General features: G+C 42.0%; 1 protein-coding gene across 3 annotated transcripts in view; it reads right to left on the bottom strand.

Annotated features, from left to right (window-relative positions):
• Positions 1 to 25,495, bottom strand: part of PTPN12 (protein tyrosine phosphatase non-receptor type 12) — a 166,057-nt gene extending 140,562 nt beyond the window's left edge. The window contains exons 1-2 of one of the 3 annotated variants that reach the window (XM_030556997.1): positions 25,119 to 25,232; positions 20,790 to 20,817 (exon numbers count right to left, since the gene is read on the bottom strand). In XM_030556997.1, the coding sequence (XP_030412857.1) occupies positions 20,790 to 20,817; positions 25,119 to 25,150 (60 nt within the window). In that variant the 5' untranslated portion in view covers positions 25,151 to 25,232. Of the gene's footprint in view, positions 1 to 20,789; positions 20,818 to 25,118 lie in introns of all 3 variants that reach the window. The other 2 variants (XM_030557090.1, XM_030557178.1) reach the window with 2 other exon arrangements.
• Positions 25,496 to 25,893: the final 398 nt, after the last annotated feature.

Here is a 25,893-nt window from a genome sequence, read left to right as displayed (position 1 = left end):
CCCCCCCACCTCTAGCCCTGAGCCCCTTCTCACACACCCAAACTGCTGCTAGTGGTCCAGGAGCAGCCCCTGAGCCAGCACCAGCCGCTGCAGAAGTTACAGAAAGTCACAGAATCTGTGACTTCTGTGACAGACTCGCAGCCTTATTGATAAATGATCTGCAAAAAATGGTAAACACTGAAGTGGCAAAATTTACAGATGATACAAAACTACTCAAGTTAGTTAAGTCCCAGGCAGATTGCGAAGAGCTACAAAGGGATCTCACAAAACTGGGTGACTGGGTAACAAAATGTTGATAAATGCGAAGTAAGGCACATTGGAAAACATAATCCCAACTATATATACACACTAAATGATGGGGTCTAAATTAGCTGTTATCACTAAAGATAGATCTTGGAGTCATTGTGGATAGTTCTCTGAAATCATCCACTCAATATGCAGCGGCAGTCAAAAAAACTAACAGAACGTTGGGAATTATTAAGAAAGGGACAGATAAGACAGAAAATATACTGCCTCTATATAAATCCATGATACACCCACATCTTGAATACTGCGTGCATATGTGGTCGCTTCATCTCAAAAAAGATGAATTGGAATTGGAAAAGGTTCAGAAAAGTGCAATAAAAATAAGGGGTATGGAATGGCTTCTGTATGAGGAGAGATTAGTAAGACTGGGACTGTTCATCTTGGAAAAGAGATGACTAAAAGGGGATAGGATAGAGGTCAATAAAATCATGACTGGTGTGGAGGAAGTAAATATGAAAAGGATTAAACAACAGTTCCTTAACACAAGAATTAGGGGTCAACAAATGAAATAGGCAGCAGGTTTAAAACAAACAAAAGGAAGAAGTCTTTCTTCACCCAACGCACAATTAACTTGTGGAACTCTTTGCCAGAGGAGATTGTGAAGGCCAAGACTAAAACAGGGTTCAAAAAGAACTAGATCAATTCATGGAGAATAGGTCCATCAATGGCTATTTGCCAGGATGGGAAAGGATAGTGTACCTAGCTTCTGTTTGCCAGAAGCTGGGAATGGATGACAGGGAAATAGATCACTTGATTACTTGTTCTGTTCATTCCCTCTGTGGCACCTGGCATTGGTCACTGTTGGAAGAGAGGATACTGGGCTAGATGGAGCTTTGGTCTGATCCATTATGGCCGTTCTTGTATTCTTATCAAAACAGATGAACTTATGCTGGCCAAGAGTCAATTCTTTTTCCTATTGATTGCTGTCAGTCAGGTAAGTGGCAATCAGCCTAATTTATGTAAAGGCTATCAATCTGCATTAGTGGCAACAAAATCAAAGGATACATATTGGGATAATGGTGAATCTCGAGTTTTGAAACACTAATACAAATTCTCAAGCTTCAATCAAAACGTTAACAAAATGGATTTTCATTCTTTCTGTTTAGCAAATTGGCTGGATAGTTCAACTATTCATATGATCAATTAGGAAATGAACTGATCGTAAGCTTTTACTACTTATAAAAAAAGTGTGATTTTAAAAGTACAACAAGCTCTTGAATAATTATCTCTTTTCTTGTTCTGCAGCAGCATGTTTTCTGCTTGCAACAACGAGGAAATAGGTCCTCGTTTTGAACGTCTGTCACTAAAAGTTTAACTGCTAGAGCTGTAGCCAAGTCTAATTGTGCACACTTCCATTATCTGTCTGTCTTTGCTACCAATACCTTAGGCAAGCAATAAAAATATTGCAACTTGCCCAAAAAGCTTGTTTTGATTAGCAATCAAAAATTGTAATTATCATCAAGTGGAATCTCATTTTAGCCGCAGTTTATAAATTGTATACCTTAGTAAACCCTTAGACAATAAGTTATTGTCTAAATAAGTAATAGTGCAGAAATAAATTACTTAGAGCCTTTGAGATCAAACAATAATCTGCATAAGTGTTGACTGCTTACTGATACATTGATCTAGGCAGTTCACTTCATAGGTCCCTAAAGTCTAGTAAGTAATAAGGGTCTCCTCAGGCTTAACTATCAAGTTTTATGCAATGTTTTGCCAATTTTCCTGACACTTCTACAAAATTCAGATACAGGATTTAAACTAAAAGATTAAAATTTCAGATATTACATTTACAGGAATATTTGAATTTTGTATATTGATTTTTTTTTCAGAAAGTTTTCTGACTGAATTCCCTTTTCAGTGGTGTGTCCTGAGTTTAAAAAAAAAAATACAATTAAAGAAAGGTGTTTCTGTTCCCATTTACAGTTTAAGAAAAAAGTCTTTGGACAAGCTCAATAGTCACACTACGAAACTGATTCAGGCTTGGAAATTTATTCAGACCACCCTGACATATTAATATGTTTTGTTATTGTTTCCAGCCAACTTACTTTAAAAAAATTCACTACTCTATACAGAAGTTACATTTGAAGTAGCAATTAGCCACTGGGCAAATGGGGCCAACTGGGGGGCCCTGGAAAAATGGGCACCCCCACACCCTGACCCACTCCGCCCACCCAGCACTCCTGCTGGGGAGCAGGGTGAAGGGCTTGCCCCACTCCACGCTCCTGCTGCGGAGCGATGTCAGGGCACTGGGGTATGTCCTGCTCTGCCCACCCGGTGCTTCTGCTGGGGAAATGGGGGAAGCTCCTGTGCTCCAACCCTGATCCTGGCAGGAGGGCAGGGCAAGAGCATGGGTGGGGGGAGAACTGCAGACAGAAGGGGTAGGGAAGGCCCCACAAAAGCTTAATCCCCCTCTGTTCTTGTGTTGGAAAGGTGAAAGCTAAATACATTATCTATTTAGCTTTCACCTTTCCATCTCATAGGCTTCTCTTTATGCTGTGGATACACAGGTGGTCTCAACAACATGGCTAGACTGAATCAATAACTGGTGACTTTCAGGAAGTGATTCTGATAATTCAGTAATAAATCAGTCAATAGCGTTTAATGACTTTACCTTGTGTGGATAACTCAAATTACCTTCTTAAAACCATCCTGGCATGGGGTAGCTCTGAATGAGGATTAGTGTCTCCTTGCATAGAAAATGTATTAAATCAGAAACAAGATTTTCAAGTGGAGAAGTGATCAAAACAATAAGATAAGATAGATAGTGATATAGCAATGGCCTAACTAAAGGAGATCTTGACATCAGCGCTCTTTGAGATTCTCCCTTCTAAGATATTAGTGATAAGGACACAGTTAAAATTTTTTAAAAAGTAAAAGAAAAGCTCAGGTTTTTGGCCTTTGACAGAACACAATTCAAAGCAACAATTTAAAGCTGAAGTTCAGCCTAAGTATTTAGTTTTCTCTTTGAAGTTTTTTATATTTTCAACTTATCTGCATCTAGGGAATCTCATCAGGATTCTAGTCAGATTTCCATTACCTCTCTCCATATTATCTTGCAAAAGCCTATTCGGAATGAATATGAGGGGATCTAGCAGTTTTAGCTCTTTAATCATTGTGTAGATATGTTCAGAAAGTTAATAGCTACAGAAATAAGGTATCTAGCCATTTAGAAGCTCACCATGAGTTCTGTACTGAGCAGTGAGCCAAGAACCCTCTCCTGGTCCTGCTGTTATTATCAGCACAACATCAGGAGTAGGATTGTGTGCCCTGCACCTATGACAAAGTAACCAGGCCCTTGTAATTCTGTAATACATCCCATTCTAGAACAATCTGCATATTGAGCACTACAAAAGTTCTGCAGCAAATGTTAAGTGCTTTTACACACTACAAATGTGTACTTTAAGTTTACAAACTGAACCGCAAAATTCTAGGATACATACATGTTCAAAATTCCACAATGAAATTTTTCACTGCCTATAAGACTCCTTTTAGTACAGAAGAGCTTATGCTGAGAAACAAAGCAACCAGGCTTTTAAATCTGGTATCATTAGGAAAACAAGTTGCGCATCAAACAATTACAACCCATACTTGATGGGGACAATATCCTGACAAATCTTTCCCAAACCCTCTTTTCTGATCTTCAAAAAACCCACAACCTCACCAAGCACATATGTTATAAGAGTGCTTATATGTTAGCAGCCATTCTAATATTCAATAAAAGTACTGATGCTAATGAACCCGAGAGGACTATATGTATCTTGTCCTAAATAGATTAAAAGGACACGACATGCAATAGAACAGGCCTGAACAACTCAAAGCGACGAGGGCCACATTACTCCAAAGAAAACAGCTGAGGGCCGAAACCCCACCGCCCCATTGAAACACACCCCTCCCAGGACCTCCCGGCCCGGCAGAAACACCCCGCCCCAGCACCGCCCAACCCTGCAGAAACAAACCCTCCTTCCCCAGCGCCATCTCACCAAAACAGCTATGGGCCAAAAAGGAAGGTTGGGGGTGGGGAGGTGATACTTTATTTTAAATCAACCGGGGCTCCCAGCTGAAGAGGTGGCTGGGAGCCCTCAGGGTCAAATTAAAGGGCCTGGGGCTCCGGCGGCTGGGGGAACCCGGAGCTTTGCAGGGCAGGGATTAAAGGGTCCAGAGCTCCTGCTTCTGAGGGGAGCCTGAGCCCTTGAAATCCCAGCCTCACCCCATCTGCTGGAGCCCCGGCAAGGATTCAAAGGGCTCTGGGCTGCCTGCAGCCATGGGGATTCCTGAGCCCTTTAAATCTCAGCCTCCCCTGAGATTCAAAGGGCTCTGGGCTGCCCTCAGCGGCGAGGAGCCCAGAGCCCTTTTAATCCCAGCCGCGGCCGGGAATCTCTGCAGGCAGCCCAGAACCCTTTGAATCCTGGCTGCGGCTGGGATTTAAAGAGCTCTGAGCTCCCCACCACCGCAGGCCGCACAGTTAGCCTTCGCCGGCCGCATGCGGCCTGCGGGCCGTATATTGCGCAGGCCTGCAACAGAATAAGAAGTTGAGCCCTTCAGTTTGAAACAAAATGTGCATTTTGTACTCTGCATTCCAACATCAGTCTCTAGTCAGTCAAGAAAAATGAATCTATTCATAGGAATGATCATAGTACCATAATAGTACATCAAAATGCAATTATTCAAATACAAAGACAACTTTTCTACCTTCTGTCACAGGACCTTCTAGACTAGTCAGAAGACTAGTCACTTACTAAAAGAAAGGGACACAGTTACAAGGCTAGCTGCAGCTCAGTCCCCTCTGTTCTCTGAGCACAACCTCTCTCTCCGGTTAGTCCTCATGCCTTTACCTCTTCCAGGACGGAATTCTCCCACTCAGACTGGGCCTTGAGAGGCAATACCCTGTGTACTGACTACATTTACACAGCAGGTCCGAGTGGGTTCAGCACCCATGCTTCTTCCCTTTGGGAGACTGAGAAGTAGTGAAAGAAGAGACCAAATAGCCATCTTAAACAAAATTGTTTGACCTTTATTGGAAGAAGGCATAACGTAAGAGAGAAAGGATTTTAAAAACAGTCTATGCATTGCTCTCTTGCCTAGAGGCTTACCATCCCCTGATGGAAGCCTAGGAAGGCCTAACTCCTTCAGACATGCCAGTGGGCAGCTGAGTATCTCCCAACAACTGCCTCCTCCCTTACAGTCTCTCTTTACACAGGCTAAGTTCCTTCACCTTTCCCTGGCATTTTTGGCCCCATTGTCCAAAAAAAAAAAAAAAAGTCTGGCGGGCTGTCTCACCACCAGCCTGGGCTCCCTTTTACACGGTACTGATGTAACAAGTGCAAAGCCCTCACTGTGTGGACGGGTACAGCGTTAAAATCGGTTTAAACGCGTAGCGTAGACTAGGCCTGAGCAACATCAGATGCAGGTAATGCTGGTATTCACTAGAGAGGATGGCTTACCCAAAACACAGATCAAAGAAGTGCTAGGTTAGCAGGCACCCAAATACAACAACCCCCATATAGCAGCCAGGAGGGCTCTGGGTAGAAGGAAAGCAACAGGAGGAATAATATTTATTTCCTTTCTAGTAGCCAGAGAGATTAGGAGACTTCAAATTTGGCACCTATGACACCTGCCAGAGGTTGTGAAACTTGTTGCTCTGAGCAGGGTTCAGGGACAGCACTCTAGTACAAATCCCAGCGGTGTCACTTTCCCAGCATTTTGAGTTTAGTTCTGCCCCCTTTTTGAGGGTGGGGTGGGGTGGGGTGAGGGGGAAGGAGAGTCTCTTTGGAGTTCATTTCACTTTAGTCTTCCAGCTATTAGTTGCCTGGTAAAATTTTCAAGCCTTATATATGAAAGGGTGATAGAGATTAAATGAGATAGTTAGAAAAAAGAAGTAGAATATTCTGGTAGGAGAGACAACATTCAAATAGTTACATAGAAAATAATAAAAACCTTTAACACCATATGTGAGACATAAGACACGTTAAACGGACTTATATAAGTTATACATTATGAAGTTGCACACAAAGACAAATAGATAAAATAATGTTCCAGCATTATACATGGATCACTAATGTTTTTCTGCCACCAATTTCACTCAAAATATTAACCACACCAGGTCAAGTCAAGCACAATATGTTCAAATGATTTAGTCAATTTACAGAAAGTATAATCAACATGAAGCCTTGACCACAGTCAACACACAGAAAAACAAGCACAAACCCTTCACAACCTGCCAATTTCTCTCCCATTATGAGATTTCAGAACTACTAATTTGCTCTAACCCAGTTAAAAATTTTATATATAAAAATTAAAATTTTAAACTGGGCCAGGGCAAATATATGTACAAAAAAATAAAAGAGTTGGACAACAAAGGAACAGGCTATGTCCAAGCATTATACCGTGTTGCCCTGTTTGGGAAGCAGGGAGAGAAGGGGAGAACCACACCCCAAAACATGGAAAAGCCAGGGGGGTGGAAAAATTCAAATGAGGGCAAATTAAAAGTGAAACACATACAAAGCAGAAGACAGAAGGAGGTACTGCCCAGACAATGTGGTTCCCAAAGTGTTTAGTCACTACAATGCCACGCAAAAATCTACTATGGAAGTCACTTGAGTGCCTAGGGAAAAAAATATAGTGTTCCCCAAGCCAGGAGCACACAGCCTTCAGAGGATAAACGAGTCCTCCAGTAAGCATCAGGGAGATCTGTGATTGAAGGATAATGCAGCACTTTGACACAAACACCAGGAAATGATCTGTACTCATGGTCAGAAAGGAATGTCTACTAAATACCTCCACTACAGCCACCTGCCTGTTTGCACAGAAATCGCACCCACAGAACAAAAATAAGGGGGGAGGGGGTGGAATTCACTTCTGGGACAACAGTCCTCATGAAAGTACTCTGCAGATACCAAATGGCATGCAGAGAAAGCGACTGCCAGAAATATGGAGGGGGCCTGTCCAACAACTGCAGAGACAGGATGTCAGTTTCAGTAGCAAAAGCAGCTGCAGACTTCCAGTCTGACCGGGGCGGGGGTGGGGGGGGGAGAAAATCACTGAAGTGAAACAGCTTGGTCAACCTGATCTGAGTAAACAACACAGAGAAACTCCAAGAAAAGGGCATCAGATTGGGGGGGGGGCAGGAGGGAGAGAGGGAAAGATGAAAAACAATGGCTCCTCTAGAAGTCAGGGGCTGGAAAGTGACTTCTCTGGCCAAGCACACCTCAATGGTCACCAAGCATTAAAAAGACAGTTATGAAACCAAGGCAAGCCCTATCCTCTCAAATCTACCTTTTTAGCAAAACCCAGTGACAATCAAGCCCCTTGCATCCATGACAAAGACTCTTAAGCAAAGTAAACAGCCACGGGCTAAAAGGGGAGGTCCCGGATCAATAACTGGTTAAAAAGATAGTAAACAAAGAGAAGGAATAAATGGTCAGTTTTCACAATGGGGAGACACTGCTGTTTACATCTTTCAAGGATCTGTACTAGGACCTGAGCTGCTCAACACATTCATAAATGATCTGGAAAAGCGGTGAAAGGTGAGGTGGCAAAGTTAACAGATGATACTAATGGCTAGTCTACACTGGCAATGCTAAAGTGCTGCTGTGGCAGCACTTTAACATGGCTTATGTGGTCACGGTACAGCTAGGGTGACCAGATGTCCCAATTTTATAGGGACAGTCCAGATTTTTGGGTCTTTCTTATATAGACTCCTATTATCCCCCACCCCCTGTCCTGATTTTTCACATTTGCTGTCTGGTCACCCTAGGTACAGCACTGGGAGAGAGCTCTTCCAGTGCACTTTAAAAATAAAAACACCACACAAAAACAAAAACCACCACCTTCACAAGGGGCATAGCTACCAGCACTGGTGCACTGTCTACACTGGCGCTTTATAGCGCTGAAACTTGCTGCACTCAGGGGGGTGTTTTTTCATACCCCTGAGCGAGAAAGTTGCAGCACTATAAATAGCCAGTGTAGACAAGCCCTAAGTCACTCCGGATAGTTAAATCCAAAGCTGACTGAGAAGAGTTACAGAAGGGACTTCACAAAACTGGGTGACTGGGCAATAAAACGGCAGATGGAATTTAATGTTGATAAGTACAAAGTAATACACAGTGGAAAAAAGTCCCAACTATACATAAAAAATGATGGGCTCTAAATTAGCTATTATCACTCAAAGAAAGAATCTTGGAATCATCATGGATAGCTCTCCAAAAACATCTGGTCAACATGCAATGACAGTCAAAAAGGCTAACAGAAAGCTAAGAACTAGTAGGAAAGGGATAATAAGAAGATGGAAAATATAACACGACTATATAAATCAGGGGTTGGCAACCTATGGCACGCGAGCCGATTTTGAGTGGCACGCAGCTGCCTGCCGCAGTCCCAGCCCCCAGTCTAACTCAGCCCCTCTGCCCACCGCTCTCCCCTGCGGGGGCAGGAGGCAGAAGCTTGGTTCTGTGGCAGCCAAGCTTCCCCATCCCCTGCTTCTTCTCCCAGTGTGGTACTTTCCTGCCCCGCCCCCTCTCCTTCCCTGCACCAATCAGTTGATGGCCCTAGCAAGGGGGAGGGGGAAGAGTGGTAGTGTGTACACAGCTCCACAGAGGATGCAGAGAGAGATAGGGACAGAGCCTTGGGGAAGGAGGTGGAACAGGGCATATCCCTTCCAGCCTCCTGCCATGAGCCACTCAGGGCAAGGGGCTGGGAGCACCCCCATGAGCCGAGCACCCCCACGAGCCAAGCATCCCAGCCCTCTGCCCTGATCTCCCTCACACACACACACACTCTCTCCACTCAGTATTCTGTCCTGCACCTCCCATACCCCGAGCCATCTGCCCTGACCCTTGAACCCACCCCCCACACACACACCCAGCCTTCTGCCCTGCATCCTCACAGCCCCATCCCTCTGCCCTGCACCCCCGCACACCTCCAGCCCTCTACCCTGACCCTTGAACCCCCCCACACCCAGCCTTCTGCCTTGTACCTCCTCACACTCCCAGCCCTGACCCTTGACCCCCATTCACACACACCCAGCCTTCTGCCCTACACTCCCCCCCCCACACACCCCCTAGCCCTCTGCCCTCAACCCCCGCCCCCAGCCCTCTGCCCTGACACCTGAAACCTCCCCGCCCTCACGTCTGGGGTCCCGGCTGCAGGCCCTGCTCAGCCCGCTGCCAGCCTAGGTGAACAGAACCCCAAGCAGGCAGCGAGCTGAGCAGGCTGGTGGCGTAAGATCAGCATTTTAATTTACTTTTAAATGACGCTTCTTAAACATTTTGAAAACCTTGTTTACTTTTATATACAATAGTTTAGTTATATAATATAGACTTATGGAAAGAGACCTTCTAAAAACGTTAAAGTATATTACTGGCACGCAAAACCTTAAATTAGAGGGAATAAATGAAGACTCGGCACACCACTTCTGAAAGGTTGCCGACCCCTGATATAAATCCACCATATACCCATACCTTGAACACCGTGTGCAATTCTGATTGCCTCGTCTCAAATAGGATATTAGAATTGGTAGAAATACAGAGAAGAGCGACAAAAATGATTAGGAGTATGGAACAGCTTCCATATGAGGTGAGACTAAAGACTGGGACTGTTCAGCTTAGAAAAGCAGCAAAGGAGGGATATGACTAAAGTCTATAAAATCATGAACGATGTGGAGAAAGTGAATATGGAAGTGTTATTTACCCCTTCACAGAACACCCAATAATATTAATAGGCAGCAGGTTTCAAACATACATAAGTAAACACTTCTTCACACAACACACAGTCAACTTGTGGAACTCATTGCTAGGGGATGTTCTGAAGGCCAGAAGTATAACTGGGTTCAAAAAATGAATTAGATAAATTCATGGAGGATAGGTCCATCAATGGCTATTAACCAAGATGGTCAGGACACAAACCAATGCTCTGCCCCTCTGACTGCCAGAAAATGAGACTGAACTACAAGAGATGGATCACTCGGTAATTGCCCTGTTCTTTTCACTTCCACTGAAGCATCTGGCACTGGCCATTGTTGGAAGACAGAATACTGGGCTAGATAGCTACTGGTCAGCAGGGCCATTCTTATGGCTTCCAGGCCATAGAGAAGTCAGACTACAGCAGCAACTGAGCAGACAGATGGCAATACCATCCTATTAACCAGGCCAATCAGCCCCAGATCCTACTCATCTAAATGCAAATATATCAGAGTAAAGCTAGTAACTCCAGAAAAAGTGACCAATGAGCCTCTGAATCTCACTTCAACTAGTGCCACAACATCAAGGCTATTCAATTATTGGCTAACAAAGTCCATCCCCAATGGGAAAGCACATGAACAAGCGAATGCCATTTATGCAGGCAGCTCTTTGCTTTCTCCTCAGCTTATCAGTTCTTCTGAATGAATTATTCAGAACAACAACAAGAGTCCCTGCATCTTAATCCCAGAAGGTGCTCCCTGGCAACTGGGGAGGTGGAGGGGGGTACTGTACTGTCAAGAGGCAAGGTAAAAGAACTGCTCTTGGTCCAATCATCCCAAGCAGATGTGGTTTTCATATGTCTGTGGACAGACAAGTAAAGAGCAGATACACATCACCCTCATGAGTGACAAATAGATGTCACTGCATGAAACAAACACTGAAAGCATCAGCACACGCAAGGAAAGACCTCTCACAACTAACTTAGGAGAAGCAAAAATGGTTTGAGACTCAAAGCATACAACATATGAGATAAATGGTACTCCTAATAGATACCATTTTTTACTTCATTCTTTTTCTGCCTTCTTTCCCGTGATAAACCACGGCCTGAGTGTGTGTGTTCCCTTTCTCTTCCTCACATTTTATTCTTCCTTTTTGGAGGTAACAGATGAAGACCTACATCCGTTTTTAAATACAAGTTGATTTATGTTCAATTGTAACAGTACTTAAAAGATCTGTACTGTTTTGTTCTTGCAAACTGAGTGTGGAAGCAGAGGTTATTTCCCCGATACACAAGGTTTTAGTCTTAGGGATAGTAAGAGCTCGGCACATTTTTAGGCAGCCCAAGTGCTTGTCAAGCTCTTTTCTGATAATCGTATCATAAGCATGTTTTTTTTTTAAATTTTACACACACACACACACCTTGTAAAAAGAATCAGGGCCTCACTGTGCTAGAGACTGCACAAAAATAAAAGAAAATAGCCCTGCCTGAGAGGGCTTATAAGTTACGTGGTCAAGTTCAATTTCTACCAGCTGGTCTCCTAGTTCTTCAGCTCATCCAGATCAAGTACTTTTCAGGATTATCAGAGTCACTTATGCTAATGAAGGCACTAAATTCAATTCCCCTACACTGAACAAGAACATTTCAGAAGCCCGAGTTTAACAATGAGCTAGCCAGGGATGCAGCAACAGGCAGTATCTGCAACCTTTCCCCCCCGCCGTCCTTTTTAAAAAAAAAAAAAAAAAAAAAAAACCCACTATATCCAATCTATGCTTTTTCTGGCATCTTTTGAAATTTGAAGTCAAATGAACACTGATTAGGATAGCGAACAAGAGGATGCAACAAAAAAAAAAAAATGTCCTGTTTGATAAGGGTAAGACCATCTAGCATCCAGATTCTGTCCCACACTAGTAAAAGCTATACATTAACAGTACATCCTTGAATCAGTTGCAAGGGCATTTCCACAAGTACCCCCGGGTTTCAGGTACAAATTTAAAAACTGAGCATTAAATTTGAATTAGATACACCAGAAAATACTGAAACAGGGTATTAAGTGTTCACATAAAATGCCAGATCAACATCTGTTGAGACTGAGGTCCTGCTTGTTCACAAAGACAGCACAGGAAGTAGCAATGCAAGCTTCCTACACCGTCTTCTTCCATGCCCCATTCCCACCATGGAAGAAACCCAGGGGTGGCTCCAGACCTCAGCACACCAAGCGCGTGCTTGGGGTAGCATGCCGCGGGGGGCGCTCTGCCGGTTGCCAGGAGGGCGGTAGGCAGGCCACCTCCTGTGGCATGCCTGCGGAGGGTCCGCTGGTCCTGTGGCTCCGGTGGAGGTCCACTGGAGCCACGGGACTAGCGACCAGCAGAGCGCCTCCCGCGGCATGCCGCCCTGCTTGGGGCAGCGAAATGTCTAGAGCCGCCCCTGAAGAAACCCATCTAACTTGTTCTTCTTACTCTTGTTTGTTCGTTCTAGAAAAGACCAGTCTCAATGCAGTTGATCTTTACTGTCTAATCCACGCAGCCCAAACAATCAGGGGAAATACAGCAAAGAAATTTTGAAACAACTATAATATAACCTCCCTTCCCTAGAGGCAGTTCTGAATGCCAGTAAAACCCCTTCAAAATATACTGACTCCTGATTTGGGCTGGGGGGCACAAATCAGAAGCAGCAGAATTTGGCCCTACAACCAGCAAGTTTTGCCAATCACTCTTTGGGGGGGGAAAAAAAACACAAAAAAAACAAACAAAAAAAAAACACAAAAACATATGCCTACTAGATCAGCATACCTAAAAGTTTCCTCTTGGATGAAAGAAACACACATTTGTGTCTCTCTGTCCTATTTGGCACCCCTCAGAGTGGATAAAAATCAATGATTAAAAAAAAAAAGTAAAACAGATTTTTGGATAAAAAGGTTTTTTCCTTAAAAAGCATATCTAAAGATAGTGTTACTTAAGATACATTATTCCATGATGAGATGTATTTGAGCTATAGGGATTATAAATTCTAATTCTATAGTATGAGAATATATTCCTGTAACCTTTAAGAAAAGTTTTGTAAATGAGTTCCAGTAGTTCATGGATTCGCCAACAATCTTATGGCATTCCAGGGTCTTCTGTATAGATTATTTAGGTTAATCTTCCTATCTACACAATGGGACTCAGTGCTCAGGCTAGAAGATACCATCAGAGATACTTAGTTTTGCAGTTCTCAAACTGTGGGTTTGTGTCTCCAGAGATGACATACTTGTTAATACCAAAAATGTTTTCAAATAAATGATATTTCTCACCTCTATTATAAACTTCAACCCCATTGTCCCTCTGCAAATTTGTGTACACAGAATCAATCTCTTACCCCTTGCTAAAAGTGCAAATTTTCAAAAAGTTCAATGTATAGGAGAGACTGTTGGGGGTGGAATAGATCTGGACTAGGAGAAGTCTGGAGATAAGTGTGAGAAGGAAGGGACAGGCAGTAGAAACAAAAACGTGAAACTGTTTGAGCAGCATATTTCAGAAGTCTTGAGGTCTGAGTGTAGCCTTCATTGATTTGAGATCTACCATATCATTCTCTTACTAGTAGGGAAAACCTATACTGGCAGCAGGCCGTAAAAGAAATGTATGTTTGCTGATGATATTTTAAAGAAAAAGTCAAACCAGTGAACTGGTGGAAGTCACTTAGCACTCAGATCCAGAAAAACTGAGAAAACCTTTGGGACCTGTAAAAGCAGGAAAGCTTGTTTTTCTTTTCCAGATTATGAACAAACAGGAAAACGAAAGTGAAGATGACTGAGTTAGCTGCAGAAGCCAATATTTCAAGTTTCTCATGCTGGCCTGGCTGACAGTAAATTTAATTTTTTTTTTAATTTTTCATTTAAACTATTTTAGTTAATTTTAACAAACCTGATTTTTAAAAAAGTTGAATGTTTAACTAAATTCAAAGCAGCAAAGAATCCTGCGGCACCTTACAGACTAACAGACATTTTGGAGCAGGATTCTTTGCTGCTTTTACAGATCCAGACTAACACGGCTACCCCTCTGATACTTAACTAAATTCAAAAACTCACATGCTTGTTTTGTTAAAATATTATATGTTTGCTGCTGAAGAAAAAACTCCACAATATGCAACATTGTTGTTTTAGTTAAAAAAACAATTTAAATATCTGTCTGGTGATGTTCTCCTCCTAATACAGCATGGGAAGAAAATCCTCCAAATAGTAATGATTTACCTGTTGAACTGGAGATATTTGTGAAGACATTGGGAGGTGAACTATCTGCTTCATTTACCTTCGGCAAATGAAATAATCAAACATACATTTTCTTATATACCCTCTACCCTGCTATAACGCCACCCGATATAACATGGGTTCGCATAAAGCGTGGTAGCAGCAGGGCTCTGGCAGTGCTTTAAAGGGTCCAGCGCTCCAGCTGCTGCTGGTAGCCCAGGGACTTTTAAATCACCGCCAGAGGCCTGCCGCTGCTACCCCGGGGCTCCGGCAGTGGGGCTGGGCTGGCAATTTAAAGGGCCCAGGCTCCCCACAGCGGCCGGAACCCCGGGCTCTTTAAATCACCGCTGCAGCCCTGCCACTGCCACCCCAATATAATGGTGTTTCACTTATAACGCAGTAGGGATTTTTGGCTCCCCACAACCACGTTATATCAGGGCAGAGGTGTAGCTGTAAAACTAATCTGAAGTTTTCAAAATAACTCACTTTGAAAATGTATAGCGTATACCTTCTAAAAATGAAACTTACATCTATCTCTGAGTTGTGAAGAATATGGGTAAGGGTATAACAACCAACAAGAACGCACTTTTATGCAGAAATCCATGATTAAATTAGAGTCTTCCTGACTAGTGATTTAAATCAATTGATTTAAATCAAATCCACCCTGGCACTCCTACTCCTAGGTTATGTCATTTCATATTGTTCTCCACAGCTTTACTCTTCTTATATATTCAGCTGTTGACCACATTGAGTCCCTTCATTTTATAACTGACAACTCATTTGGGGTTTACTTTCAGAGAGAGTTGTCCCCAATCACAATAATTTGTCCTATAAACCATGCCATACTTCCCTCCACCTCATAACTTGCTTACCACAAATAAAGTTATCTTTAAGGAAGTAATGAGATCAATTCATAGCACAAACAGGGTAGAGTCAGGGCAACAAGTCTCCCAAGCCAGATCACCATCTGCCCCTTCCCCTGCTTAACAAAGCTTGTTGCTATTGAAAAGTTTGGTGGTTTAGTTTGTCTTTTTGCCTGTTTAAGCATACTTTCTCTTTCTACTAACAGTAATGGCTAACTTCCAGCTCAAAAATTCCCTCAAAGACAAAAGTGGCAATTACCGCACACAAATCTCAGAGACATTCAGCATGCCAGGCTACTTCAGGAGAAAACCAAGAAGAACATGAGTTGGAAATCAAATTATAGTGGAGTTCTGCAAACATGTACTCAGGCTACTGCTGCCATTTTGCCTTTCCCTTACATTCACTTTTTCTTTATCTGAACAATCTAGAACAGAGGCTCTCAAACTGGGGGTCAGGAACCCTCAGAGGGTCACGAGGTTATTACATGGGGGGTCATGAGCTGTCAGCCTCCACCCCAAACCCTGCTTTGTCTCCAGCATTTATAATAGTGTTAAATATATTTTTAAAAGTGTTTTAAATGTATGCGGTGGGCGCATTCAGAGGCTTGCTGTGTGAAAGGATTCGTCAGTACAAAAAGTCTGAGAACCCCTGACCTAGAATGACTGGCATGACTACTATTTTCTCCTCAGTATCAAGATTCCCCATCCACATAACAGGTGAAGCACAAACTGAAGCAGTACAATTTCCACCGCTTTGCACCTCAGCATCCATCAATCCTAGATGAAAAGAAGATACCAAGAAGCAAAAAAATATGTTCAACAAGAGTTCTGTTAGTGACATATTAATGGACCTTTTACATTTTTTTATTACTGTGTGCTTAGTTTGTCGCTTACCTTGTTAACTATGAGGTACATTGCCGCCCCCCCCCCATTAGCACAGCTATAAGCATTACTCAAAAGTAGGTTAAATTGTACATATTTCACAAATTAATGTTCAGATTAAGTAATCCTCAATTATACAGTCTGCCAGGATTATGACTTGACATTTATTGCAAGAAAAATAAGGTCTACAAACTGATCCTGATAGTTTATTTCTGCGACAATGTGATAAAGCTACATAAAAGTTGCTGAACTGTAGCCACTGACATTACTCACTATAGGCAGCAATCCAGCAAGACAATTAGCATGTGCTTAAAATTAAGCATCTGCTGAAGCACCTTGCTTGAGTGGGGCCACAGGGAATACTGTATATTTTTCTCACATCTGAGATGATCTACTTAAATCTGCTGGTATGTCAGATCAGTCTACATGTTGTTATTGATCCAGCAAAATTAGTAATATCACAAAACTTGTTCACCAAGAGCAAAGCCTTAGTATGTGGGGGGGAGGGAGCAGTTAGACTTTCACACTTTCTTTAAATATTTAAACAGAGAACATATTCTTGTATCACTTGTGTAACAAAAACCTTAAGTACCGTGAAATCTGCTGCCGTTCTTCTTCTTGCCTTAAATAGCTATTATACAGTTTTGACCAGTGATCACAAGATTTCACATGGTAACATCATGTTAAGCAAGATTTAATTTAATGATTTTATGCAGTATAACACACAAAAGGTAAGTGGGGTCCACCACAGCAGCTTTCTGGCTGCTTGTCACCCAACCCCCTCCCCCCCCCCCCAAGTCACATCTGCACACATTTGAAACAACAGTCACAGCAATGATTTCCTTCTAATTTGACTGAAGCTGAAAGCTGTCCACTGATTACATTTTTATAGCCAACATTTTAAAAAAATACCATTCCACAAAGCTTCTGATGCCCCTAACATAAGAGTTATTGAAGCTATTATTCAATCATATTGTTTCAGACAGAAGTAAAAGTTTAACAACATTTCTAGCGAAGAGACCCTTACAACTGCTCATGTTATGACTTGCCTTTCCTATTAAAAAATTTTCATAATGAAACTTTAGCTGAATTACAACCAAAAGGTGGGTCAGACTGGAAAGAGTTTTGACAGAAATGTTATTTTAAAAAAAATTAGTAACAGAAGTCATGTTTAAATACTAAAAAGCAATTCATAGAAGTATCCAACCTATCTCAACAGAACACTTCTCTCTTTTATGAGACATACTAAGCCCAATAAGATTACATGTGATGGTGTATTTACATAGTCTTAGGAAAGGCCCAAAATAGATACTTTGCCTAACCCCCAAACAGGAAGATGTACGTGAGGAAATGTTGAAGGCAAGTCCTTCAGTATAGGTCAAAGTGGGTCCATTTTTGGCCCTCCAAGTTTAGACACGCTTGATGTACACTTACAAATAATAAAACTGCGTGTAGCTTACTGGAATAACTGTAAGAGTGCAGTTTTGTTAAAATGATCAGTTATGTAATATAATTATGGGTCAGTTCCTGCAAGGTAATGAATGCCTTCGATTTTCATTGAACTCAGAGGGAGATGAAAGTGCTCAGCACCTTACAAGTTTGAACCCTTTGTTAGTATCAAGACAGTTACAATGTTTGGTCACATCTGATTTTGACATACCACTAGATATAGAAAATGTGTTAACCATTCTTAGGTAAAGCACAAAGGATAAAAGTCATGAATCTGTTTTTTAGTATCTTCTCTCTGCTAAAGCCTTCTAAATAGGTTAAAGTTAATTCTGTTGAAAATTCATTATGTTGCTTATGCAAGTCCACATGAGAAACACAGAGAAGCAGCTTTGTGTATTTATATTTAACCCCTAACTGTTATTAATGTGAAACCTGCTCAGAAGGAATTGAATGAATCCTTGAATTTGTCATCTCTCATATTCTTAAGGAAAGAATTTAAAAAAAATAGTCAACTACTTCTTTGTCTAAACAGTTAGAAGTTTATCTTTTATGAGTAGTTTGTGTCCAACTCTTTTCTGGTATGCTTCCAAACTACAGAACTGCATGCTTAATTTGAAAAACACAGTTGAGAGGAACATCAGTTGTATCTGGTACCAAAAAGTTCACAATAGAAGCAAATTAATACTGAGACAGTCTTTCCAGAAAAGTGTTGCCAAACTGTTATTTATAGCAGATCACTTGCATTATTTTCTTCTGTTATGGAACTTAAACAGTACAGCAGAACTTCAATTTCACAAACACCAATCTTACAGACAAACATATGAATCATTTTTCCCTGACAGGGTGGAAGTGGGATGGAGATCACATAACTAAAGTGATATTGATGAAGGACAAGTTAACATCCCCTCACATTCCAATGCCTTCAGTACACTGGAAATTAGTTTGCAATGATTTGAAGGCCAAGAAGAAAGTGATGCAGTGCAACATGCTGAAACTTATAAATCAGACCTTCTGCAATTTTCAGTTTTATAACTTCTTTATTTTATGAACTCCTAAATCTCCAGTTTGTAAAATAAGGATTCTACTGTATTTAAACTGAACTCGTTTATCAATAAACAATCTTTATTAATGTATTTGAGTATTCTTTCATTGTGACTTGTTAGGACATCAAAATATTACTTCTGTCTAACAATGTTTTGTCTACTTTTCTAAAGAGTAATATCTAAAGTTAGAAGAAAGTCTTTCAGTTCTAGGTGGAGATCTGTATATAGCCTATTTCACTGTTACCCTAGATAGTCAGTAACTTTCCCCTTTTGTTTATATGGTGTTTCACAAAGCAATAGAGAAGAAAGACATTTAAGAATAGGAACAGATGTTTGTGAACACAGAAAATGGCAAGGCGACTAAGCGGCCGGTGTAGCACCAGAAGCTAAAAAATGTTTTATTGTCTTGATTTCAAATCAAGAGTCCATTTAGTACTTCTCTCTTAAGATAATATGCCAAATTTTTCATTAACTTGCAATCTGAGCTATCTCGTAATCAACTAGGTTGCACAAGCTGCTAGGAAGTCCTGAATTTGACCCTACACTGAAGATAAGCTATTTCTATTAGTTGTAGTATTGATCTAATTTCACAGTACAAAAATATATGAAACTGCATGGGATGTGTAATTTATCTTGTAACTACATACAGATCCCTGTATTAAGGGAAAACTTTTTACAAAGTTGAATTTTTTAGACAGTCTGTTTCACTAGTGCTTATTTTCATAAATTCAGAGTATCAAAACTAGGGTGATTTTTCTACCGAGAGTCTACAAACGAACGTTCACTGCAAGGAACTATGTTCAGATAAGTGGGCCTACCTGCGCAGAACTCATTGCCGGATCAGGGCCTAAAGTAAGACATCTGTCATGTGTAAGTGCTGTTTTACCCAGATAATCATAACTGTTATTTTTGTACATCTGACATCTTTAACAATTCTGCTAGAGTACTGTAACAATAGATTAGCAAAAAGAACAGGAGTATTTGTGGCACCTTAGAGACTAACAAATGTATTTAAGCATAAGCTTTCGTGAGCTACAGCCCACTTCATCAGATGCATAGAATGGAACATACAGTAAGAAGATACATACACATACACACACACACACACACACACACACACACACACACCATGAAAAGGTGGAAGTTGCCATACCAACTCTAAGAGGCTAATTAATTAAGATGAGCTATTATCAGCAGGAGAAAAAAAATGTTTGTAGTGATAATCAAGATGGCCCATTTCAGACAGTTGACAAAAAGGTGTGAGGATACTTAACATGGGGAAATAATTTCAATTTGTGTAATGACCCAGCCACTCCCAGTCTCTGTTCAAGCCCAAATTAATGTATCTAGTTTGCATATTAATTAAAGTTCAGCAGTTTCTCATTGGAGTCTGTTTTTGAAGCTTTTCTGTTGCAAAATTGCCCACCTTAAATCTGTTTCCATTCTATGCATCTGATGAAGTGGGCTGTAGCCCACAAAACCTGATGCTCAAATAAGGAAAGAGATAGCTCAGTGGTTTGAGCATAGCCTGCTAAACCCAGGGTTGCGAGTTCAATCCGTGATGGGGCCATTTAGGTATCTGGGGCAAAAATCTGTCTGGGGATTGGTCTTGCTTTGAGCAGGGGGTTGGACTAGATGACCTCCTGGGGTCCCTTCCAACCCTGATATTCTATGATTCTACTAGAGATAAAAATTTGTTAGAGACAGAGACTAACACGGCTGCTACTCTTAAACCTGTCAATAAATTAGCAAGAGACTTACTCCAATGCCTGAGTGCTAACTGCCACACATCATATTTCATCCGTTATTTTGAGTCAGACTGAATGATCCTACAGTTATAGTAATCTAAGTTGATGGCATGAATGATACGCTAAACAAACGCACTCTTTGCCAAGTGCACTACATACGGAATCAATAGAAGATCTGTTTATGCTGCTGCCATAACTAGAAAAAAAAAGTACAAAAACCAATCAAAATTCTTATTTCCTGAGGTCTTTCAATGCTAACCCACAAAATATTGTTCACACCACTGCCATAGAAAGCTTTGACTTTCCATCTCTTACACACACACAATATATCTTATATTTATATATACACACACACTTTGTAGAATCCATACTTTCTATATTTGTACAGTAGCAAGCACACTTTTCAATAAACAATGTTGAGTAACACTGTTCACTTACAGCTAGACTGTACATACGCAACACTTCACAAGCGATCTCCTAATAAAGTACTGGGACTTTTTGTACTTCGAAGTATGATTATCAAAATCAAATTTACTTCTGTCCAAGTGGATTTGGTTCTCTTTGTGGAAGACTAGCCAACGATGCCTGAATTATATCATACCTTGTAAGTATTCCTTGTATTCCTACACCTAGAAGATAATAAGGTGAAAAATAACAGTCAGCAAGGATTTGTCAAGATCAAATCATGTCAAACCAAACTGACAGCTTTCTTTGACAGGGTAACAAGTCTTGTAGATGCAGGGGGGGGGGGGAAGAGTAGTAGATGCGGTATATCTTGACTTTAATAAGGTTTTTGATATTGTTTTGCATGACCTTCTCATAAAACAGACTAAGGAAATACAACCTGAATGGAGCTACTATAAGGTGGGTGCATAACTGGTTGGAAAATCGTTCCCAGAGATTCACAGTCATGCTGGAAGGGCTTAACAAGTGAGGTCCCACCATGATCAGTTCTGGATCTGGTTCTGTTCAATATCTTCACCAATGATTTAGAAAATGGCATAGAAAATACACTTACAAAGTTTGCAGACAATACCAAGCTGGGAGGGGTTGCACATACTTTGGAGGATAGGTTTAAAATTCGAAATGATCTGAAGTAAACAGGATGAAATTCAGTAAGGACAAATGCAAAGCACTCTACTTAGGAAGGAACAATCAGTTACACACATACAAAATGGGAAATGACTGCCTAGGAAGGAGTACTGCGGAAAGGGATCTGAAGGTCTTAGTGGATCACAAGCTAAATATGAGTCAACAGTGTAAGACTGTTGGAAAAAAAAGCAAACACCATTCTGGGATGTATTAGTAGGAGTATTGTAAGCAAGACACGAGAACTAATTCTTCTGCACTACTCCATGCTGATTAGGCCTCAACTAGAGTATTGTGTCTAGTTCTGGGCGCTACATTTCAGGAAAGATGTGGACAAATTGGAGAAAGTCCAGAGAAAAGCAACAAAAATTACTAAAGGTCTAGAAAACATGACCTATGAGGGAAGATTGAGAAAATTGGGTTTTAGTCTGGAGAGGAGAAGACAGAGAGGACATAACAGTTTTTAAGTACGTAAAAGCCTGTAACAAGGAGGAGGGAGAAAAATTGTTCTTCTTAACCTCCAAGGATAGGACAAGAAGCAATGGGCTTAAATTGCAGCAAGGGCAGTTTAGGTTGGACATTAGGAAAAACTTCTTAACTGTTAGAGTGGTCAAACAGTGGAATAAGTTGCCTAGGAAGATTGTGGTATCTCCATCATTGGAGATTTTTAAGAGCAGGTTGGACATACCTATCAGGGATGGTCTAGATAATACTTAGCCCTGCCTTGAGTGCAGGAGGACTGGACTATATGACCTCTTGAGGTCCCTTCCAGTTCTATATTGCACCTATCTGTTCCATTAGTTATACTACATTCTAGTTTCATCCTTCCAAAGTGGGATATATTTTCAGTTGTATCAGCAGCAGCATTACCTGGCTCTCGAATTTATTAACATTTTGCCTTTTAATGTCTACACACATCCAGGATGATTAGTAGGTTATTAGTTAAATCCACCATATATGCGCATCATCTTCCTTAACTTCTCTTCCCAACAAATCCCTGACACCTATCTATAAAGGAGCGAGTCTTTTTAACCTTGATTGAATAAACTAATATAGGCCCCTTTATCACAATCTAAGGGAAGAAATAAGACATGAAAAGAAAAAACTGTTTTCAATTGCATTCATCCACCACTCCAATTCTATTTTTAGACTCTGCTTTGGCTTGGAAGAGGAGTGATGAGTAACAGCAATTCCTTTTTCATCAACTTGCCACTGTTTAGCAGCAACAGTACTTCCTGTCCATAACTGTGATGACACTGCCTTCCCCCACCCCCCCACCCCCAAAAAAATCACTCCAGTTTTAAAGATAAGGAGAGAAGGAGAGACTATTTCTCCCGTTAGTTTCTCTTACCACCTCCTCTTTACCCTTCTCCATTCCCTCAAAATCTCAAAGACAGAAGCTTTAAAGTGGCTACATAAAATAGGTGTGGCAAAAAATACCATTGCCATACAATGACAAACTATTTACAGAGAGAGAGAGTTTGCATTCTTGTGGTCAGACCCCTCCACATCTGCTTGTGTAACATACAGATAAACATTAAAGAAAAAAGAACAGGAGTACTTGTGGCACCTTAGAGTACTTGTTTGTTAGTCTCTAAGGTGCCACAAGTACTCCTGCTCTTTTTACGGATACAGACTAATATGACTGCTACTCTGAAACCTGTCATTAAAGGAAAGTCCTTCTGTATAATACTTAAACCACAATATTCTGGCTCTCCAACTCTCCTTTAACACATTATTCAAAGTTCTTTTTTTCTCAGAAATAGAAACATGCAGTTGAGTTATGACAGAAAATGCTAAAAAGGACACCAATGACTTTGAATCTAGCCTCTCCCACCCCCCACTCTTCTGAAGGCCTGAGAGTTCTTTCAGGTAGTACACCTGCCCTTTAGTTCTCAGCAAATTTATGGTTTTACAATATTTTCCTGTTTTGTTGGGTTTTTTTTTAATAAATGTTTTCCATGCGTGCTATGTGTAACTTCCATAAAAACAGAGGAAGATCACCAATTACACAGCTGAAAATAGCAACATTAATTATACAGAGTGCTGTCAAATGCACAACACAAGTTTTCAAATCTCTTATTATTACAAGTAACATTTAGGTTAAGTAAAAAAACACTACTACATATGTATTTTAAATTGGTATCGCTTAGTATACTGCAACTTTAATTCTGGGCTGCCAGATCAAATATAAAAGTTCTTATATGGTCACATATTTGCTCTGTAAAAAGGCTAATTCCAATCCTGTTTACAGCATTCAGTTTACATATTTTTCTCATTTCTGTTATAGACACACACACACACTCTTCCTTTACTTAGAACAATGGTCAGCCTTACCAGCATAATGTAACTGGATGTCAGCCTGTGTGTTAAACAGGAGTTCCCTTACTCACATTTTCAAGATTAAATTAAACAGATTTAAAGGATTGTAGTCCCATAGATTTAAGGCAACATCTTAATGTAATTTTCAAGGAAAGAAAAGCAAATTAAGAATTTACATCTCTTAAATCAATGGCGATTTTACCATGTGGTTTCCTCCTTCCTTCCCTATTTGTATGGCTATTTCAGTGGCCCAGAAATCCTTTCCAAATGGTATTCTTGTTTCCCACCCAGGCCCTGTCCACTCTGTATGAAATAGTTACTTCCCAAAGTCCACTTCCTCTTCCATTCCTCAGACCTGAAAGTGCTCCCAATGCCCCTGAGTGTTGCACAATATCCAGCCTCCTCCCCATATTTCAGACAATTCCTGATGTGACATTTACGTCAAGATTTTTTTGTTCCCAGACCATTATCAAAACGAGATCTAAAAAGACTAATAATACATCTTTATTCTAAAGCCCACCGGGAAATACAACAGGCTACAGCAGCATATTGTATATGCGGTCTGCTAACCCACCACCCCAAAAGCTGCTTAAAATTATATTTCCATATTAAATGTTTAAACAACATTTAAAGTCACACTGATATATTCACCTAATCAGGACTACTGTTCCCAGCTCAGATCACCCACTCAGTAGATCAAATCATTTCAAGCATTTTAATAGTCAGAATAAGGAAAAACAGATTAAAAAAACAACAACAAATAAACCTGGTTCTAGATTATATCCCCTCTCCCCCTGCATGCACATACACAGAGGCTACAAGAAGGTCGTTGGTGAAGTGATCTCAGAGGGAGAGAGGATGAGGGATACAGCCTGGGGTTGCAGTGTGAGGGGGAGTTGAGGGAAAGATGTTAGCCTTCAAGAACACACCTATCATATTTTCTCAGAAAGGATCAAAAGGGGGTTACAACGACAAATAATTGAGGACAGAAGATGCCAGACTATCCAAAGTTGCCATTATGACCCCCACTATCGCCGACAGAAGAGGCCACAAAGACACATCCTGGAACGGAACAAGACAGCACCCCCACCCAGAGTACCCAGGACCCTCCTTATCGCCTCAGGAAAGGGGCTGAGTTCGGGAGAGGAGGTCCTACAGACTGACGTGGTTAGCGAGAAGGCACTCAAGGGGATCCACTTCTCCTATCTCCTCCCAAAGAAGGGCTCAGGCTGGGGATCGCAAGAGCAGCCCTTACAGGGGGGGCATGCTCCCGCAGGCCAGCGCCCGCTCCCCCAAACCGGGGCTGGAGCAACGTCCCAGCTCCGGGTTACACAACAGGAGATCTTAGGACACGGACGAGGGGGCTACAATGGCAGCTCACGCAGGAAGATGCTACACCTCCCCTCGCATACACACCCCACCCGTCTCCTCTCCACCGGCTTCTCCTGCCCAGCCCACACGGGACCCTCTCCCCTGCCCCCAGGCACAGCCGGGAGCTGAGGGCTCCCACCCCCCTCACCATGAAGTCGCTGGCGAAGTTGTCGTCCCCATTGTGGTCTGTGTCCTTCATGGCCTGGACGCGCTGGATGAATTTCCTCAGGATCTCCTCTTGCTCCATCCTGCCTGCCTGCCTCCCAGCGAAGCCGGAGCCGGAGCCGGAGCCCCGGTCGCTCCCACTCGAGCCCCCCCGCCGCCGCCTCGGCTCTCTCAGGCCGCCTGCCTCCCCAAACCCGAAGCCTCCCCTCACACAACTTCCCTCCGGCTCAGCGCCGCCCGGCCGCCTTCTCCATCCTGCCTCCGGCCGCTCGCCCCTCCCCACAGCAGTCGCTGCAGCCACCGCCACCGACACGCTCAGGGAAGGGACACGACGATAGCACCCACCCCTCTCTCCTCTCACGCAGGCGCAGTACCAACCACTCAGCCTTTTCTAAGCCCGCACAACTGAGAGCCCAACCCCGCCCCCGCCTCCCTCCATTGGCTATTTGTTCAATAGCTTCTCTGTGGTTGGTTGCACAGAACATCAGTCATCGGCCTTCCCACCCGTTATTCTCCTCCCCCAGTTTCCCGAAGCGCTCTGCATGGAACTTTGGGAGGGACCACTAAAGCTAGCAGGGGGAAGAACGTAGGGGAAGTCGGTGGAGAGAAGACGAGCTCAGGGTGAAGAGGGGTGCGGCTCGCTGTGGTGACTACAGGTCCCAGGGTGTAATGCCTGATGAGCGGTGCACGCTGGGAGCTGTAGTCCGCCCGGGGCTACGTCCCAGGCTGAGAGGAGGTGAATGAGGGAGATTCTTTAA

This window comes from Gopherus evgoodei, chromosome 1 (genome assembly GCF_007399415.2).
Source record: "Gopherus evgoodei ecotype Sinaloan lineage chromosome 1, rGopEvg1_v1.p, whole genome shotgun sequence".
Lineage (NCBI taxonomy): Eukaryota > Metazoa > Chordata > Testudines > Testudinidae > Gopherus > Gopherus evgoodei.
Note: the sequence above shows the minus strand (reverse complement) of the source record. Positions and strands in the feature narration are given on the sequence as shown.